Here is a 20,799-nt window from a genome sequence, read left to right as displayed (position 1 = left end):
AGACGAAACAATCGAATACAAATTATTTAACAGCCAATGCTAAACAAGTATAAACACTGCATTGATTGTGATTGCAAAAACCGTTCGCATGTTTTAAATAAGATTTTTGCTAATTATGTATTTTGCTAAATTATTAAATACCACCAATACAACCTACGATCATCAATTAATTTTTAACGATAAACAGAAGTGTAATATGATGACAATTTTGAATTTGATCTACTTTGTCGATAACAGTGTCGTTAAAAAAAAGATATTTTTAAATAATTTTTCAATGATTGTGTGGATTTAAGAAATACATTACTAAACCTACTACTATGACTACTTATGAAACATGGTACTCCTTATTTTTCAAATAATATATTTTTGTAAAGGCATAACTTTGATTATTGGGTAAACCTACTTTATACGATACGTCAGAAGAAATTAAAAAAAATTAACATGTAATAAATTCACTGTTTAAATAAATATTCCGTACTCGTACTATTGCAATAAAATATTAAAACCAATAAACGATAACTTGTTGAGCAGTGCTGATTGAAACAACATAGCAATAAAATGTTATTCATAAAGGTAGTGTAAAATATATCGCCTTATCTGGTCCGGTAGTATTAAAGTTACCAGCATTTAATTGCAAAGCGGTCTTCTTAGGTGGAAAATACTTTCTATGCATGTTTTCATGATAATATATATATATATATATATATATATATATATATATATATATATATATATATATATATATATATATATATATATATATATATATATATATATATATTGTTATGATGTGTTTTTTGTTTTGAATGATGAGCAATGAGTATTTTTAATAATATAGGGTTTTTATCGCGGTTCTCAAAGAATTAGTTTGTAAGTACTTTTTTAAATTATCTTTATTATAACTATTATGAAACACACATATATATCTAACCTAGCCAATGTAAATTTAAAATAAACTATCTTTAAATTGATACTCTTATAAAACTAATTAAATTCTATAGACAATGTAAAATTTAAACAAACTATCTTCAAAATTGAAATTGTTATAACACTAACTAAATTATATTAACAAAATTTTGTACCTTTCTTTCACTGAATGCCTAAATGAACTGTTTTCCACTATATAGATTCTAATCACCACTGAATGTCCTCGTACTTCGGTTATCCTTGTTTTTGTGAAATTACTTTTTCCAATTATCACCTTCTACCAATTTAAGATATAGTTTTCTTCACCAGCATTTATACACCACCAAACAAACCAGCAAACACCATTTATATTTATTCTTCTTTTCAATATACCAATATCCAATTATTATAAGTTGATTTATACTAATCTCCAACCATAATATAATTTAATTTCTTCCAATATACTTTTTTTAATCTTCAATAATTATTTGTGTATAATTATAAATGTGCATTAAATATATGCATAATTTTTAATCTTCATTTAACTCACTATATTAAACAATTGGACTATCTCCAACTAACTTTCATATTTCTTATTAAACTGCTTGACTGACTTACTAAAACTGTGAACAATTGACTTCACTAATCTACTAACTTTCATAATAAACTGCTTGACTTCTGACTAAAAACTGCCCAAAACTGCTTGACTTCTAACTAAAAACTTCCATCTTGAATCGAAATCACGGGTATTTATATCTTTTGGATATTCTAGAACCATCTCGTAAGATATCATGTTCTATTTAATTCTATTTAATTTCTATATAGATGTTCTCGAAAAATATCTGTTCGATCCACCGCCATAATCATTATTCCAGAATGTTCCAACATAAACACAGGTCAAATTCTGCACTCTGGAGAGTTCCATTGATAATTTTGTTGACATTTAGGCTTTTCAGATCAGAATAAACATTCAAATTAGTAACTAACACTCTAATTTAATAAAATACACATTTCAAACAATATAACCCCACTTATATTCGTAAAATTCTTAAAATGACACTTAGGAATGGAGGGTATAGTGTGTTGCCTAGTCACATGGCTCACTTAAAAATATCTACAAAATCATAACTACTAAAATACAACTTTTTACAATTATTATATGCTAATTTCTTAAAATGCCCTCACATAAATAATTTTTATTAAATTCTCTAGTATATAACTTATTTAAAATAATCAAATACTTTTTTATATCTAATATTATGTAGTATATAACTTATAAATTATTTTCTATAAACCCTAATTGTCACAATATATATATATATATATATATATATATATATATATATATATATATATATACTATTATATATCTATCGAAGCATGCTTTAAAAACTCACACAACTGACACTTCAAACCAGTAGCGTTGCGCGCTAGCTCTTTTTTTTTGATACCTCGTGTTTTTAACAGCTGGAAACCCCAATTCTCGACCATTTTTTCTCAGGCAAATTTATATCATCATATTAAGAAAATAATTAGCTTTAATTTGATATAAAAAAAACATGCATATACTCCATGAGCAGCGTATTTTATTAAAAAAATGATCGAAATAAAATTTTTGTCAACAATTAATTACTATGATTGAATTAAACATGAAACGGATGAAACATGGTGAAAACTGGCCTGAGATCTCCGATTATAGTACTACAGAATGGTGAAGATTCGTACGAATTCGCGTGTTAGCCACATAGTTATGGAACAAACCCAGTATTTACTGATTCGATCTCATGCAAATCAATAGAGCTATATACGACCAATATTTAAATATTTTATATACAGTTCATAAAATATTTCTTTCGAAAACACGTTAGTCTTTGAAAAGTAAGTGAACAATGCAGAATATGAGTGCACATTAATTCCATATCATTATAATTTGCCCGTATCCATTCATACTATGTAAATTTTAATTACAGCTTATGCAAATACGACGTACTTGTATTTAGGCGTAATATATTATTTATTAAACAATTATACCATTTAAGATAATGTTGTTTTGTGTAAAATTGCTACGTTTTAATAATAATTTTAATACTCGATGATATATTGCACGTGGATTTTGATAAGACCTCCTAATTAAATATAATATGTAAACAACTACATATATGATATGTTCATAACAAATCCCAATAGGAAGTAGTTACGCAAAATGCAATTAAGACCTTACAGAAACATGATTTTCGTTATGAAAGACAGGCTTGTAAGCTCTACACCCACTTTACATTCAAATCAGAATGTTCATCGACTGAATTGATCGGTTTTTTTATAAGTAACTGTAATCCTTAAATAATGACTACCTTTTTGAGTCAACCACTTTAACTTTTTGCGCGTTTTTCTCTATAAAAAAAAGATACCGGGGGCTTATAAAATATAGAAGAGGGTCCTAAATGAGACACATCCGCTAATAATAAACTAGAAAGCAAAACAATGGGAAAAATTCCCGAAAAAATATAATATGAATTTTATATATTTCAGAGAGAGATATGGAGATTGATAAAAAGAAAAAGGAGGAAATTAAAGTCTTGGTAGAAGGTAAACATATTACCAAAGATGGATTCACAGCACTTAAATGAACCTAATACCAAAAAATCGGAACACCTCTTCTTCTTCTTCCTATGCCGTCCCCATTAACGGAGGTTGGCGACCACAATTCTAAAAGTTTCTCTGTCTTTTGCAACGTGGAATAATTCGTCTACAGTCATGTTTGTCCAGTCTCGAATATTTCGCAGCCATGACTTCCTCTTTCTACCTATTCATTTTTTGCCATCGACTCTACCCTGCATGATGACCTGCAGAAGACTATATTTATCATTCCTCAGTATGTGTCCAAGGTATGCAGTCTTGCGTACTTTTATTGTTCTCAACAATTTTTTGTCTCGACCCATCCTTCTCAGCACTTCCTCATTGGTGACCCTGGCAGTCCATGGAATTCTCAACATTCTCCGGTATATCCAAAGTTCAAAGGCTTCAAGCTTCTTAACTATTTGCGCTTTTAACGTCCATGTTTCTACCCCGTACAATAGTTGCGACCAGACGTAACATTCAACAAACCTCAGTCTCAGCGCAGTATTCAGATTTTTGTCACAGAACAATTGCTTGAATTTTAAGAACGCTGCCCTTGCCATTTCTATTCGTATCCTGATCTCTTGGTCTGGATCTAATTCTGTGTTGATGCAAGCTCCCAGATATTTATATTTTGTCACTCTCTCTATTTGTTGTCCACCAAGAGTGGGTTGTTCATTATTTATTGGACTCATTGATACTATCATAAATTTGGTCTTATCTGTGTTGATGTCAAGTCCCATTTGAATGCATTCACTATTTATTGCATCTAGTAAAGTTTGTAGTTCTTCTATACTCTCAGCCATAATTACCGTGTCATCTGCAGATCTCATGGTGTTTACGATTTCTCCACCAATTCTTATTCCCTCTTTTCTTTCCCATAAGGCTTTTCTGAATATGACCTGTGAGTACACGTTGAAAAGCGTCGGAGACAAGACGCATCCTTTCCTGACCCCTCTCGCAATCGGTATATTATTTGTTTCTATATCGTTCACCTTTACTACTGCTTTCTGGTTCCAGTATATAGCCTTAATAAACTCAATGTCTTAAACACTAGAAAACACGGAACACCTCACGTAAACACGGAACACCTCAAACACTAGAAAAGCAACAAAACTGAAATAAAATTACAGACAGAAACAGGAGAACGCTTGGAAATGACCAGACGGAACTGGAATTTGAGAGAGAGACTCATTTAGTATCCTACAGGTAAAAGGAAAAACTAGATACCAAATGGGAAAAAAACGAATAAAAATAGTATGCTATGCAGATGGCGCAGTCCTGATTGAGGAAAATAAAACTATCTCCAAATAAATGCATGTTCAATACTAACGATAAGGAATTCAAAAATGAAAATATAGCCACAAAAAAAACAAAAAGACCTAATAAGATGCAAATTTGAGATTAAAATAATATCATATGGCATATTTGCCGGGGATATCCTTTGAGACAGGTTCCGGTGCCGTTTGCATCTTGTAAGCTGCCTGTTTCATGTAGCTAGTGTCGATGCACTAGTCCAGGGGGATTAACGTGCCCTCCGAATCATGGTGAACAACTCGTATCAGTTTAGAAAATGTCGTTGTTGGTGCCGAGATTCGAACTCATAATAAATATATACATATATATACATATATATATATATATATATATATATATATATATATATATATATATATATATATATATATATATATATATATATATATATAAAGAAATCCATCTTGGTCAATACTGGTGACCTAGGTGGCCAATTATATGGACCTCCTCTACCTATCCAAATAAAGGGGCAACAAGAGTTCGGCGTATTTCCCCATGTAAAATCCCATAAGAAATCGCTAAGGTTCATTCTGACGTTTTTGACGCTTTGCGTCAAAGATGGCATTGCCAAAAGGACAGTAAGCTTGTAACGTCTAAACAGCTCAACATACAACAACGTGCAAGGTATCGATGGAAAGTGGAGGTGGTAACGAATATGTTAAGACTAAAAACAAACTCAAAGACATTGCCACAACGTCACTATATCGTATCTCTCTTGTTATTAGTCAGATTACTACGTGTAACACGTTAAATGAAAGAGGAGGGAATATCGAATACGTTAACACAAAAAACAGAGACAAAGACATTGCCAAAACGGCACTATACCGTATCTCCGTTTCGATTGGTCCGATCTTTGCTAATCCGAGGGCTTGTTGGAAAAGAGCTCAAAGAGATGTGAACGAACTTGTCGAGGAACAGTCTCAGGAACTGACAACCGACGAGTTAGGCGAACTACATTCGCATCAGCATACGGTGTTGTTCAACGAAACTTGCGTAACACATTTCCGCAATGTTCTGAAAGGGAGGAAGAAACAAACCTCCTTGGACAGTTTTTTTAAATGATCTCCAGATGAAAATGAGCAAAGTGTGACGAAAAAAGCGAAGACCACTGACTAAAATTAAGCGCTTCCGTAACCACTTCACTTTTTTTATGTTTTTACAGAATATGTATGTATTTTTTGTTGATTTAATGACATTTCAGTTAATTTCAATGGGGAAAATTGCTTTGACATACGAGCAATTTAACATACGAGAAAGATTACGGAACGAATTACACTCGTATGTCGAGGTACCACTGTATTTGAAGAATAAATAAGGACTTTTGGTTATGAACATTCATTCTGTGCGATTGGTATTATTTTTTGTTTGTGAATTGTGAATTTTTTGTTTGTGAGAATATCAAAGTATTAATATATTTACTATGAATGTTCATATTTTAAGGTCATGTTATTGTTTGATTAAAACTTTTTACTGTATTTCAAGGTATTTTGTTGTCGTTTTTATCGGGAATTTTGAGTCCAATGATAAGACTTATCAGCGTCGTGGAGGATCTGGACGTGCTAGAATATTACAAGGCCGTGATTTGCGCCATCTTAGACTTCTTGCTCTTAAAAATAGACAGGACAGTGTACATCAAGTAAGAGATGATTTAGTTGCAGCTACAGGAAGGGTAGTTTAATGAAGAACAGTTAATCAAATATTACTTGGAATGGGACTGAGAGCTTACCGTCCACTTTTGGTGTTATCTTTGATACCACAGCGTAGGGCTCGACGCTTAGAATGATGTAGAGCTAACAAAACTGGAATGGCTAATGCAATTTTGTCTGCTTCAATGATGAATCTAGGTTTTGTTTGGATGGCTTTGATGGGCTCATAAGGGTAAGATGTTTTCGAGGTGAGAGGCGAAATATGGACTTGGCTGTTGAACGTCATACCGCAAGACAACCAAATATGGTGTGAGATGATATATGTTTAGGAAGCAGATCAACTCTAGTCCTTATTAACGGCACTCTGACAGCTCGACTATATATTGGTGAAGTATCGTACAAGAATATGGTGTAGAGACCATGGAGTGGCCATCAAGATCAGATGATTTGTCACTCATCGAACATGTGTGGGATATGGTAGGTCGAAACCTAAATATAGATTTGGCTGTTGAACGTCATACCGCAAGACAACCAAGTATTATGGTGTGAGATGATATATGTTTAGGAAGCAGATCAACTCTAGTTCTTATTAACGGCACTCTGACAGCTCAACGATATATTGGTGAAGTATCGTACAAGAATATGGTATAGAGACCATGGAGTAGCCATCAAGATCAGCTCATTTGTCACCCATCGAACATGTGTGGGATATGGTAGGTCGAAACCTAAATCGATTGCCTCGTCCTCCAGCAAACTTAGAAGACCTGTGGCATGCCATAAGAATCTGGATGAGTATTCCGCAATATACCTAAAAAACATGGAATTATATCCCCCGAGAGAAAATAATCATCTGAAGGACGCCCCAAAGTTAGGAAATGGAGAGATTTGCTCCAGCTATTGATGTGGAAGTGCGAACTTCTGGCCTGCTTATTAATGTTTTGGGATAGTATTTAGCTAGAAGGAAAATTGATCTATTTGTTATTCGGCAGATATTTTTAAATCAAAATTCTTATGTCTGGAGCATTCACCAAGATTATATTATTAAGAAGCGACTGAATCGTTCTCATCCTCCAGATATACTGTAAAAAGTTGTTTAACGAATAAAAGAATTCCATTAAAACTTCGGCAATAACCTAATTCGAAGTATGTCTAGACGAATTGCTGTAGTTATTCAAGCACGAGAGGGCAATATACGATACTAAAAGCCAGTGGCGGCTTTTGGGAGTAGGCAGGATAGGCCGGGCCTACCCAATAATTTTAAGAGCTTTAAAATTGAAAAACATATATTCAAAAATTATGTTAATGCATGTAAATAACTTTTAAATGTACTAAATCACTCAATACATTAGTGTCCGTTAAAACAACTATGTTATTATATTACCAAAGAAAGCATTGAATCGTATTCAGGCATTTTAAATATCATTAATAGGCCCGATCGGAACTGGCCGACCCAGCTCACATAAGATCCCCGTACAAATAGCGTTTGAAGTTACGCAGCTTGCCAGACAACGATTTATATTGTCGTGTTTATGCTTGCTGTTTAGGCACCAGACGATCGGGCCTACACCGACCATCATTGTCACTTGTAACGTAATTATCGAATTGTAATATAAATTTTCTTTTAAATTATGATAAAAAAATATGTAACATAATCTATAATTGTAACATATTTTTAAACAAACAACACAATTGCAAATAAGTGCACGGTTGCCCAAATAAATTTTAAAAAATTCGTAAAATTCGAAGAAAAAAATCTCATTTGCATGATTTCTATATCTCCTGATTGTATGCAACTTATATATGTGAGATTGTTTTATAACTGATACATAAAAATGATAGAAAAAAATTATTATGAATGAAAGGCCTACTCCAACATTGCGTATTGACCAAAAAGATGGGAAAAAGGTGCGTACTTTTAATTGCTCTTGGTATGATGTCTACAAATGGTTTTCTGGAAGTATTACGAAAAACAGACTATATTGCTGGCCGTGTTTGTTATTTTCTAATAAGAAATGTGTATAGAATTGTGAAGGATACTTTGATTTAAAAAATATGCCTGCATCCTTAAAAAAAAACATTCCAGTTGCAAGGAACATTTAAGTAATTTCCTGTCCTTTAATTAAGGATGTACAGAAGAGAGTGTTTTCTGTTCGCGATTTGCTAGATGAAAAATCAAAAATCGCAAAAATTATATACAACGCAGAAGTTAAAATGAACAGAGAAATCATTAAAAAATTAGTTAGGCGGGGGTCATGATTCCGTGACCCCTCCCTCTGGATCCGTCACTGATTACACATAGCTATTATGTAATTTGCTGGCTTGGCCTACCCAAAATTTTACCACACCAGCCGCCACTGCTAAAAGCACATAAAATGAAAATTCTTCACTTTTTTCTTCAATTTATTACCTTCGATTCTTCGTTCTTTTCTTTTTCATTTTGGTAATTCAATTTTTATGTTTGTTAGTAGTTTATTAGATTGTTTTTTTAATAAACTTAATAAAACGATATAGATTTTATATTACATACCAATATTTTGCCACAGAATACCCCTAGGAAAAATATATAATGTGATCGTTTGGGTTAGAAACCTCAACATATCTCCATTAGGTAGCATTAAACAAAATAAAGATCAATAATAAAGAGACTCAAATTATAGCTTAGTTTTCTATGTACCACTACTAAAATTAAACAGCTTGTAACAGTGTCTTTTGAAAAATTTATTGATATAAAATATTAAAAATAAATTATTTTGTTTTTTGTAAAATTTCATCGTTTATCAGGATCATCGAATCGGGAAGGTCAGTAGCATCAGTTTCAAATATCAGTTCATTACTTTTGTTGGAATCTTTCAATTTGGCCGACTTTTTCTTTTTTTTTGAAATATCTTCCACTCCGAGTGAATTTTTCTCTTTATCTTCTTCATCATCTTCACTTTTGTGTGATTTTTCGTTACTTTCGACACTGTTTTGGGAAATTGAATTTAATTCAATGATTTGAACAGGATCTGAACGATAAATAAACAAGGTTTAATAAAAACATTAATTAAATTAATAACCAAATCAGAATTTATAAGAAGTGACAGACTATTTTGTTAATTAATGAGGGAAATATTTAAAAATAAAGAAGCGGGAATATGAAGAGAAGCAGATGAAGTGGAAGAGCAGAGACAAGAAACTAAAAAGAAATATAGATGGTTGTAAATACATATTAATATCAAGCACTTGAAAGAAGGGGATACGAGAAAAGATATAAAAGTTATTCATTTCTGATACCATTATGAGACAAAGTGTGATAAAAATAATTGAGTAATTACTATTTTAATGGGAATAAGGGTTGAGTGGGCGAAAAAAGTTTTTTTTAATTTCTGGCGAAATATGACATCCTAACAAAAAATTTCAAATACGAAAGTTGTAGATAATAAAAAAATTTACAACTTTTGTTATATACCATTTTTTAACCTCAAAATTACCGGTGAAAATGAAGAAAATGTTTTCGTTTTTTATTTTAAATTTCTGTAAAAGTTATTTAATTATGAAGAATGTTGGTGAAAATATATTTTAATAGTTTCTTTATTATTATAATTAAAAAAAATCCACAAGTTTCCGGGAAATTCGCGTTTTTTACCAAAAATTACTCCTTTTTTCAAAGAAAAATTCCGTGGTGAAATTTTCTATTTGTACCTACTTCTGCTAGGGCTCAGTTTCTTCGTTGAAACATCTACTTTTTAATGTAATAAAAAAAAACGTGATTCCTATTTAAAAAAATATATAAAAATTGAAAAAACGTAAAAAAATATTTTTTTTTCTACCCATTTAACCATGCTACAGCTTCTTCTCTCAGAGTATGTACCAGATTTTATTTCTTTACAAGAAACGCACTTTAAAAATAACTCAATGCACAAAATGAAAGGTTACACTGGATTTTGTATCAACCGATCCAACTAAAGAAGATTAGCTCTATATATAAAGTCAAATATACCTGTCAAAATATAAACCTCACAACTAATATCGAAGCAGCCGCCATAGCAGTACTGGTCCCTCTAAAAGTTACAATATTTGTAGCATGTATGTTTCACCAGACGAAACTCTAATTAAATTTGAATTACTTAATCTTCTATAACAAATTCCCTCACCTCGAAAATAATCACGGGAGATTTTAATGGTGATAACATTACATGAGGATCAAATAAAACAACACCGATGGGAAATACGATATGTTAGAAAACGTTTTTAACAGTATGAACCTATGCCTACTAAACGACAGCTCTCCAAGAAGATTCAATATGGCTACATGGAACATCTTCCACCATTGATCTCTCCATATGCTCGTTGCTCACCCAACTCGATTGGACAGATCTAAAAGATTTATATAGTAGTGACCACTTTTGAGGAAAATCTCAACTTTTCAGAAGAAAACATACCAGTTTCCTGGGGAATACACAATGTGAGGCAGCTATTAAATTAAGTAAAACAATTTGGAACCGATACAAAAAGTACAAAAATATTGATCTATTAACAGAATGCAAAAAATGTATCACAAATGAGCTGAAGCAAGAACATAAAAAAGTAAAAAAAGCAAACAAGAATTCTGAAAGAAATACATATCTAGCATTAACAGCAGCACAAATATATCATCGGTTTAAAAAAAAGTTAAAAAATAACAGGACAGCATACGTACCAACAAATTGTAAGTCTAGAAAAATAAAGGATGTTATAGGATGTGAAAGGACATAATAAATGAACTAGCTAATACCTATCAAAAATTCTCATCCAGCCAAAATTACAGTAACGAGTTCCTGACTTATAAACAACAGGAGGAGGCAATACCTGTTACAATTTCCGACGAATACAACCCTATCAATACACCTCTTAGTTATGGGGAGTTTGAAGAAGCACTTAATAGCATGGAAGACACTTCACCAGTACAGACGATATACCAATACAATTTATTAAAAAACTTCCCATAGAAGCAAAAGAGTTTTTACTCCAAAAAATGTGCTGGAGTAACGTTCTGTTAATGCTTCTTGGCTTATTGAAAACAAAGATACTTATCATTACTTGGACATTTCATTTATATAAGATGAAATGAAAAAGGAATTCAAACCAAATGGAATCTATTTAACTGCAGATGACACATTAAAAATTAAGTAGAATCCAACTGATAGAGCTTTCGTATTTTTTTATATAAAAAGCGGCCATATACCTACGAATCAAAGTTTTCTTTACTTAAAAAATAAATGGCCTCACAAGAAGAAATTCTCGCTATTATTAATTATATATTTAATGTAAGACATATCAAAAGAAAATTAACTAATAGACATCTAGTAGACGCCCGATTTTTCCAGAGGTAACGTGTAAAGAATCATTTTCCGATAGCTACTAGGTCATAAGTGGCTAACGCGCATACCATTTCCTCTAGACATTTTCTCCACTACATCTCCAACTATTACTTGTAGAGTATATATTAGCACCAAACGTCAAAGATCAATAATAATTCTAAAACGATCCCTTTACTTAATGGTATGTTCCGAATTCAAGTTAGGACTTCAAAAACTCATTTACATTGGAAATTTTCTTTAAATTTTGTCCATTTTGCAACTTGACTAATTCTACTGAAGGCATTTCTACCATATCCAAAGTACTCTGTAATACCGATCTTAAATATTTAAAACCATTCCTATGCGCGTACGGTCCTGATTTCTCAGTCTTTCGCCAAACTACCTCACCCCTACCACTGTGCTGACATGAACGGCATCGCTGCGCGCCGTAACGCCAACACTGCATTCTAACTGTGGCTTCTACTATATATGTTTTGTCGTAAAATGTTTTAGATATTTTGCGTAAATAGTATCAGTATTATTTCATACCAACCGTCTGATTCATTATCACCCTTGAAAAAAAAAAGTCCGTTATACTGGACGTCTACAAGAAGTCGTGATTTGTTAAACTATCTGTGCAACAATTGCATTGCTTTTATAAAATAATCAAAAAATAATCTTACTTAAAATATCAGCTAGGGCATTTCGCCTTCCAGTACGTCCAGAAGATAAAAAGTCTTTTTCATTAGCAGCCTGTTCTTCTGGTGTCACAGCAGGAACCTGATTTGTATTACTTGGACCTGCAGTACTTTGAGATGCCTCCATCACTGCTAGCATTTTTAACACTGGAATATCAACAAAAAATATGTTTTATAAATTACACGATATGTAGGCTATTGACTATATAAAAAACGGTGGTACAAGGAACTAAGGCGTTCAAGGAATTTTATTGTTTCATATGATAAATTGATCTGTAAAAATTATAAAATCGAAGAGTGATACCAAATAGAGCCTTGCGTTTTTAAAATCAAGGTAAATTTGTCCACTTTATTTTTTTTATTATTTTCTTTATTATTATTTTTTTAACAAAATACATCCAAAAAACAATATTACAAAAAAATCGATGATTTTTTTTACTTTGACTATAACTTTTTTTTAAACATACTTCATCTTGCAATAATAATAGATTTTTACAAACAAATCTCAGAAATTTCTTCTTTCCAATGTTAAAAAGTACAGATGTAGCATAAAAACTACTAAAAGTGTGAATAACGCCAATAAATATTTAATTTTTGGAAAGTTATAGCTATTACTTAAGTAGGCTTCTCCCTACTTATATCCGACAAATGGCACAATGCTGAGTTGTAGCAATGATATTGTACAAAAAAGGAGATCCTCATGAATTAGAAAACTACAGACCTAAAAGTCTTCTTAGTCACCTATACAAACTCCTTACAAGAATAGTAAAAGATCGTCTTGAGAAAAAATCGTCTTGATTTCTACCAGCCAATAGAGCAAGCGTGATTTCGTACCGGATTTGGAACATATGATCATCTGTAGAGCATTAAAACGGTAATAGAAAAGACTATCGAATATAATCGACCACTCGTTCTGGATTTTGTAGATTTCCATAAAGCCTTTGACACAGTACAATTTGACAAAATCCTGGAAGCACTACAAGATTGCCGCATTGACTACCAATATACAAGGTTAATTTACAAAACTACATAAAAACACGGATCATATCCCAATCAGCAGAGGAGTTCGGCAGGGTGATATCTTATCGCCTAAACTGTTTATCGCAGTTCTAGAATAAGCTTGAAAAAAACTTAACTGGAAAGAGAAAGGCATGAACATTGACGGTAGAAGATAATTTGAAATGCTCCAAAAAGGAGATGTGTACAATGCTACATGAACTTCAGTTAGTGTGTGCCAGTGTGGGTCTTAAAATAAACATCTCTAAAACAAAATTCATGACAAACCTAGTAGAGACAACGAAGTAGAGCTGGTGGAAAAATACATATACCTTGGACACGAAATAAAGATCACAAGAGACAACCAACCATGTGAACTACGAAGAAGAATAAACCAAGCATAGGCAGCCTATGGAAAACTCAAAGACATCTTTAGAAGCGATATACCAATTTCTTTAAAATGTAAAACATTTGACAAATGTGTGTTGCCTGTAATGACCCATAGTACCGAAACTTTGACATTGACAGCCACAACTTCTAAAACGCTCCAAATAGCTTAGAGGAAAATGGAAAGGTCAATGCTGAGTATATCGCTTCGTGACCGAGTTAGAAATGAAGACTTAAACAAAGAACAGGAATTTAAAGTGTAATTTCCTGAATTGCCACACTGAAATGGAACTGGGTCGCCCAAATCAGTAACGAAAGGTGGACAAAGAGATTGCTTGAGTGGAGGCCGAGGTTAGACAAATGAAGTAGAGGCAGACCCCCTACTCGTTTGACTGACGATCTCAAGAAAATGTCAAGAAATTGGATGAAAAGTGCTCAAGATAGAGCACAATGGACAAAAATGAGGGACGCCTATGTCCAGCAGTGGACGCAAAGAGCTGGATAATGATGATAGTTATTACGGTTATATAATGTAGATGAGCCATTCCCAATATTTCATTATAATAAAAATATTTGAATATTCCTCAGAAAATATAGAAAATATATTAGCAGATATACTTATCTTCTAAGTTGCAGTCTTCCCTATTAACACACAGGTATGCATTTTCTTGTGACTGTACAAAGCCAATACGAGATGTTTTAAATTTGTTGATCAAGTAGTCGATTAGGTATTTTTTACTATTTTCATTCATAAAAACTATTGAAATATTTCTGCAAGATGATGCAAATTCAGAGGATATTGCTTCAGATGCGGAAAGCATCGTAATTGCTTTGTTTGGTACGCAAACAAATAGTTTAAGCTACTGCTATTATCAAATCTTGTAACTGCTTAATATATGCCGATGATTTTAAACTTTTTAAAACAATCTCTAATAAGAAAGATGCAGTCAAATTGCAAGATGATCTAAGATCAGTTATTCAATGGTTTAACTATTCAAAAATGACTCTTAATGTTAAAAAGTGTGCAACAGTTTCATATACGCGAAAACTCAATAGTTTTATTGAAGACTATTATATTAATGATGATTGAGTTATATATATATATTGAATATATAACACCCTGACAAGAAGTATCCTGACATATGGGTCCGAAAACTGGACAATAAACAAGAGAAATAGAGGTAGAATAAGAGCAGTAGAAATGGAGTTCCTGAGGAGAAGCTGTAGACTTACAAAAAGAGACAGAATTGAAAACGCAGAGATTAAGCGGAGAATGGGAGTGCAATCAGACATAATCGACTATATAGAGGAGAAGAGACTATCCTGGTACGGCCACGTCAGAAGAGCGGACAGAGGACGCTGGATAAACAAAATCACAGAATGGAGCCCGATTGGAAGAAGAAAGAGAGGAAGACCCCGAAGGTCATTCAGAGATGAAATCGACGAGGCTATGGAGAAAAGAACCCTGCGAGATGGAGACTGGAATGACAGGGAAAATTGGAGAAAACGGTTGAGTGAAGGAAGACAGTGAAAACTGTGGAAATCCTTAGTAGTAGTAGTATGATTGAGCTGAGAGAGTGAGTGTTATGAAAGATTTTGGAGTTAAATTCCAAATCAACCTGAAGTTCAATATACACTTTTATGAAATAACTAACAGAGCTTATCGTGCTTTAGGTTTTGTCAGTAGAAATAGCAAAAATTTCATAATAAGCACAATTATAAAACTCTATAATGTCCTGGTGAGACCACATATTATGGAATATTCTTCAATCACCTGGTCTCCTACTGCATTTTCAAACTCTGAAACTAAAAAAGTGCAAAAACGATTTTTAAGATTTCTATACATAAGGAAAAATAAGAAATATTCATATGTGGTCTCATACAGGGTAATGTTAGACTCATTTCAGTTGCAGTCACTTGCCACTAGAAGAAACAGTCAGGCCATTATGTTCATATATTTGATTGTTAACAGTATTAAGTACACAAACTGTGGTTTAATTGAGTTTATTTGAGTACCCAAGAGTAGGTTAAGGATAACTAACCTAGATCTATTCTTTACAAATTACTATAGAAACATATCACCAATAAACAATATGTTAAAAATTTGTAATGAAGTATTTAATAGACTGACTCATGTGGATATATTTAATGTAAAAAGCTGTGAACTTAAGACATCGCTTGCTCATCAGCGCTAGGTTTAAGGGGTTTATTGTATTTTTTTCTTATTGTATTATTAATGTTCATTTCTTTCATTCATTTATTGTATTTTTTTGTCTTAAACACTTTACATGTAATTACTATTAATAGTGTTTGTAAGGTATCAAAAAAAAAATAAAATTCAAAGATTATAAAAAAATGCTAAATTTTTTCTAGCTCAATTAACTCCTACTGCTAATGCCATTAAAGAGCATGGATCGAGGAAGTACCATCAAATTGAACAGCGAAAACACATATTTTTAAGTCCACTTGATTGGGGCTGGAAAAAAATCAGAAAATGCCTTGGTGCCAATTCGTACTACTAGCCCTCCTGCTCCCCTAAAGGTTGTCAAAAAACTTGTGGATGCAGAAAGCTAGGAATAAGCTGTTCAATGTTTCGCAAAGAATGCATGGGTGTTAATTGTGATAAAATTAAGGCCTTAAGGAAAATATTGTTACTGATATTTATGTAGATATAGATATATCATTTAAAAATAGTTCAACTTTAAATTAAACATATAAGAGTCTAACTTTAAATAAATAAGTTTATTTCTAACATTAAATTACACTTAAATAAATTATTTATTACATAAAAATACCCGATAATACGTTTAAAAAAAAAAAAGTTAACAAAATAGAAAAAATGGCCAATTTAAAATGCCTTTATCTGTCAATTTTTATCGTATAAACTTTAATAAACCACAATTTTAACGGAAAAATATATAAGCTGTCTTTTTTTTAGAAGTAATACATATACTCTAAATATACTCAGAAAAAAATTATGGTAATATTAAAAAAAAATCAAAAATTCGAATTTTTAATATTGTATTTTGTATTTCTTTTGTCTAAAAAAAAAATTTACTTTAAGAGATATCATTTCGACAAAAAATTAAATTCTCTACAAAAAATCTTGTATAAAGGTGGAAAAGTGGAAAAATTTATCCTGACCTCAAAATCTAGCACTATTTGGTAGCACTCTTTGATTTTATCATTTTTTGAGGTCAATAATTAATAATTAATAAATAATTCCTTTAACAACTTAGTTCATTATTAAATGACAGTCAATAGCCCGATGGATTTCACTGAATGAAAATTATTTTTATGAATAAAACTCCGAAAGCTACTTATTTTTTCATTTACACAAAATTTATTAACAAATTCAATGCAATATTTCAGAACCAATGCCCTTCTATTAAGCAAATTACTTCAACATATATATGACGAGGTCTTATATTAAACATATATAGGTATTTACAGTTGGTATTTTGAAGGATACATTATTTTCCAGGTTTATACATTGTGGTCTATCAAAAGTATGAGTAGCAGGAGGATATAAGTATTATTAAAGTAAATTCAGGAAACACAAATCAATTCTATTCTAAATGAATTCTATTTTACAAAAGTCACAAAAGAATGCTAAAGAGATGTAGGATTCTTAACACACAAGAGAATATCAGACAAAGTCACATATGTTGTATTCCAAATATTCAAGTTGCATAGAATTCAGTTCTCTGATATCTTCACATCCTAACAAGGACACTGAACTTTTGTATCATGAGACAATCATATAACTAACTAATAAAGTAAAATACCAACTAATAACAATAATTTGAGATTTTAATGCCATGATTGGAGAGGAAACAGAAGAGCATATTAAACTTTGGATTAGGACAAAGGCAACAGTAGAGAAGAAATGTTAATGAAACATCCTGAGACAATATAAATAACATGTGATCAATACCTCCTACAAAAAAAAACACAAAACGAAAATGGACATAGACTAGCCCTGACAGGATTATGAAAAATGAAATTGATTACATACTTACAACCACAAAGAAACAAAAATGTTAGAATTAAACCACTTTAATATAGGAAGTGACCTCCATCTAGTTGGAGCGAAAATAGAGGTAACAAGAAACTGGGAATATCTTTAAAATGAGAAAATGCAGAAGATCAATATAAGAATAAATATTAAACAGTAGAAAATTGAATATCTGAGATATAATAGAGGAACTTAAGATATTACAGGCAATAATCATGACTTAAATCAATTTGGCACCAAGATAGTAACAATGTTGGTAGAAACATTAAGGAAAATGAGAATGTTTGGTAAAAACCAAAATTCAATCTATGATACAAAATATTGGATAGAAAAGAGATCAACATTCAAACAAGGACAATATAAAACATGAATACAAAAACACCAAAGAAACGTTTTAAATGTGCAATGGATATTTTAAATATACCTAGATATTTTCACTCATACTCAATGGACAAAATTCAAAATATATAACAAACATTTAGTTATATTTTCATTTTAATGGACAATTTGGTTATCTTATGGACATTTTTATTCAAATATACAAAAAAAAAATAATATTTAAAAATTACATAAAACTGTTTTTAGTTAAGTAATATCCTTATTACTTATAGATTTAAAACTGAAATAATTTACTGTTGGTAGAAGTAGCAATCAAAATATGCTATTTTGTGATGCAAATTTTATGACACTCGCCTCAGAATTTTACTATAGAGAAAAATTTTCTCTCGCTTCAATAAAATGGCTGTAACGATTTTGTTAATAAATTTTGTTAAAATTTAGGAAATTGCTTCAAGTGTTTTTTATCTATTATAAATCTCTGTAATTTTGTAATTTCAATTAAATTAAATAGTCATTGTAGATGTTACTATAATTCATATTATATCAGATGAAATACCTCTTTGGATTCGTTAATAAAAAAATTAATATTTAATATCAATTTAATAACTAGATGATATACATTTATACCAGGCCAGATATATCAATAAAATAAGCCATTTTCATTCTCCTCTACAGGTTTTGTGGTGGACATTGAATGAAAAAGGAATTCCAGGTGAGTATGTGAAAATTTCAAAATATAAATATAATGGAATACCAACTGATCCCTAAATAGAAATGTGAAGTATGATAAATTTATTTTGTAGTAAGGATTGTATCAAATTTCAATGTAAGTCCATATTTATTCTCACTAGTTGTAAGGTTATAAATGTCCCATGTTTGTTATTTTTCTTTAAATAATTATTTTATTTCACTATTTTTATTCTAAATATTTGGAATTTGTTCTCAAACTATAAAATATTTTGTATTTTGAGAAGTAATTCTGAAGTGGAAATTGAAACATCAATAAACTTATTTTAACCTTCAATTGTGGCTAATTCCCATTAAAATAGTATCTACATTAAATTTGCTAGGTTCTCCTAAGGAACTGATATGAAAGCCTAGATATTAATTAAATATATTATGTATATTTTAATATGAGCTTGTAAAACTTAGATGACACAAATAAACAATTACTGAATCTACTTATTTCATCTGTTAAAATTAATTGTTTAATGTACAAGAAATCTTTTGCTATACAATTAAATTGATTTTCTCTATTTTAACTGTTTGCAGTACTAACAACATTTAAGTCCTATCATGACTCCTGTTGTCACAAGAATAAAGTAAAAATTATATTCTTCACAACTTCAAAATTACAAAATAACAGAGACTTACCTCCTATATCCAAAGATTAGTGATAATTTATAATGTTGACTTAGATGGTAAAATTGTCTGAGTACCATTATCTTTTATAAAAGCTAAATGTGACTAAAACCACAGATAAAAGTTTAATAAAGCTGTATTCACTCTAGAGAAAACAATAAGGTTATTAATAGATACTTTTCACTCAACACTAGCAGCAAGTACAAAACCCTTCAAAATGTTGGTCAAGGATACCTGAACAATGGATGTAGGGATACTATTACCTAGAATGGCAGTGTTTTATTAGAAATTACATGCTAAATGAAAATAATGAACTGTTACAACCCATCTTTCGTGAAATTACCCACAGAACTTAATTGTCCAATACATGCAGTAGTAAGTGCTCAGGGGTTAATAAACCTTTTAGATTTAAGAAGCCATACTAAGCTTTAAATATTGAGCAAATCTTGATGTTAAAAGACACTTTTAACGTGCTCCCTACCTGAGTTTCTTGTAAATTTCTTTTTTCGATTACGTTTTATTTGGATATTTGCTTTGGGATTTAACAAAACGCACTTTCTTTGCTGCATTATTACTAGATAATTTGACACTACAGAGAAACACCTACCATGTGCGAATGCTTAGAATTCACAGTAACGTGTCTTACACTAATTAACTTTAATTTTCAATTTACTTTGGATATTATCTGTAAATAGTTCTAAACAAACATTATGGACATAGTTCTTGTCAACAAATGTCAACATAAACTAGAACCGTTCAATTTCCTGCATCCAAGTGACATTTCATTTTGTATTTGATTCCACTCTGCAAGAGATATACGTCAATTATATTGCTATCTGCTTCTATCTAATGATGTTATAAAAGTAAAGGACTTTTACTATAAGCTATTAATCAGGTTGGTGATACTGTGTTACAGTGTTACCATTAAAAATTATAGTTGGAATATTTAAATCATGGTATTTTAATATTACGATAATACAAATAATAGCATTAAAATTATTATATTAAGTATTAAGCATATAAAACTTATTTGATATATAAAAATAACCTTTTATAGAAGAAGTCCATAATACTGAATAATAGACACTCGTTTTAAATATCATAGAAAATAAGTTTATAGAAATTTAAATCTAATATTTTAATTGGTTATGCAGTTTTTGATTATTCTACTAATAGTCGGATATTGAAAAAGAAGA

The 20,799-nt window shown here is 31.0% G+C and overlaps 1 protein-coding gene across 3 annotated transcripts in view; it reads right to left on the bottom strand.

Annotated features, from left to right (window-relative positions):
• The window catches only part of LOC140447241 (uncharacterized), a 36,094-nt gene extending 15,740 nt beyond the window's left edge, over nt 1–20,354 (bottom strand). Inside the window, exons 1-3 of one of the 3 annotated variants that reach the window (XM_072539778.1) lie at nt 20,085–20,354; nt 12,487–12,648; nt 9,189–9,490 (exon numbers count right to left, since the gene is read on the bottom strand). In XM_072539778.1, coding sequence (XP_072395879.1) covers nt 9,231–9,490; nt 12,487–12,648; nt 20,085–20,172 — 510 coding nt within the window. In that variant the 5' untranslated portion in view covers nt 20,173–20,354 and the 3' untranslated portion in view covers nt 9,189–9,230. Of the gene's footprint in view, nt 1–9,188; nt 9,491–12,486; nt 12,649–20,084 lie in introns of those variants that run through there. The other 2 variants (XM_072539779.1, XM_072539780.1) reach the window with 2 other exon arrangements.
• Nucleotides 20,355–20,799: the final 445 nt, after the last annotated feature.

The sequence above is a fragment of the Diabrotica undecimpunctata genome, chromosome 8 (genome assembly GCF_040954645.1).
Source record: "Diabrotica undecimpunctata isolate CICGRU chromosome 8, icDiaUnde3, whole genome shotgun sequence".
NCBI lineage: Eukaryota > Metazoa > Arthropoda > Insecta > Coleoptera > Chrysomelidae > Diabrotica > Diabrotica undecimpunctata.
The sequence above is the reverse complement of the archived record's forward strand: the minus strand, read 5'-3'. Positions and strand labels throughout refer to the sequence as shown.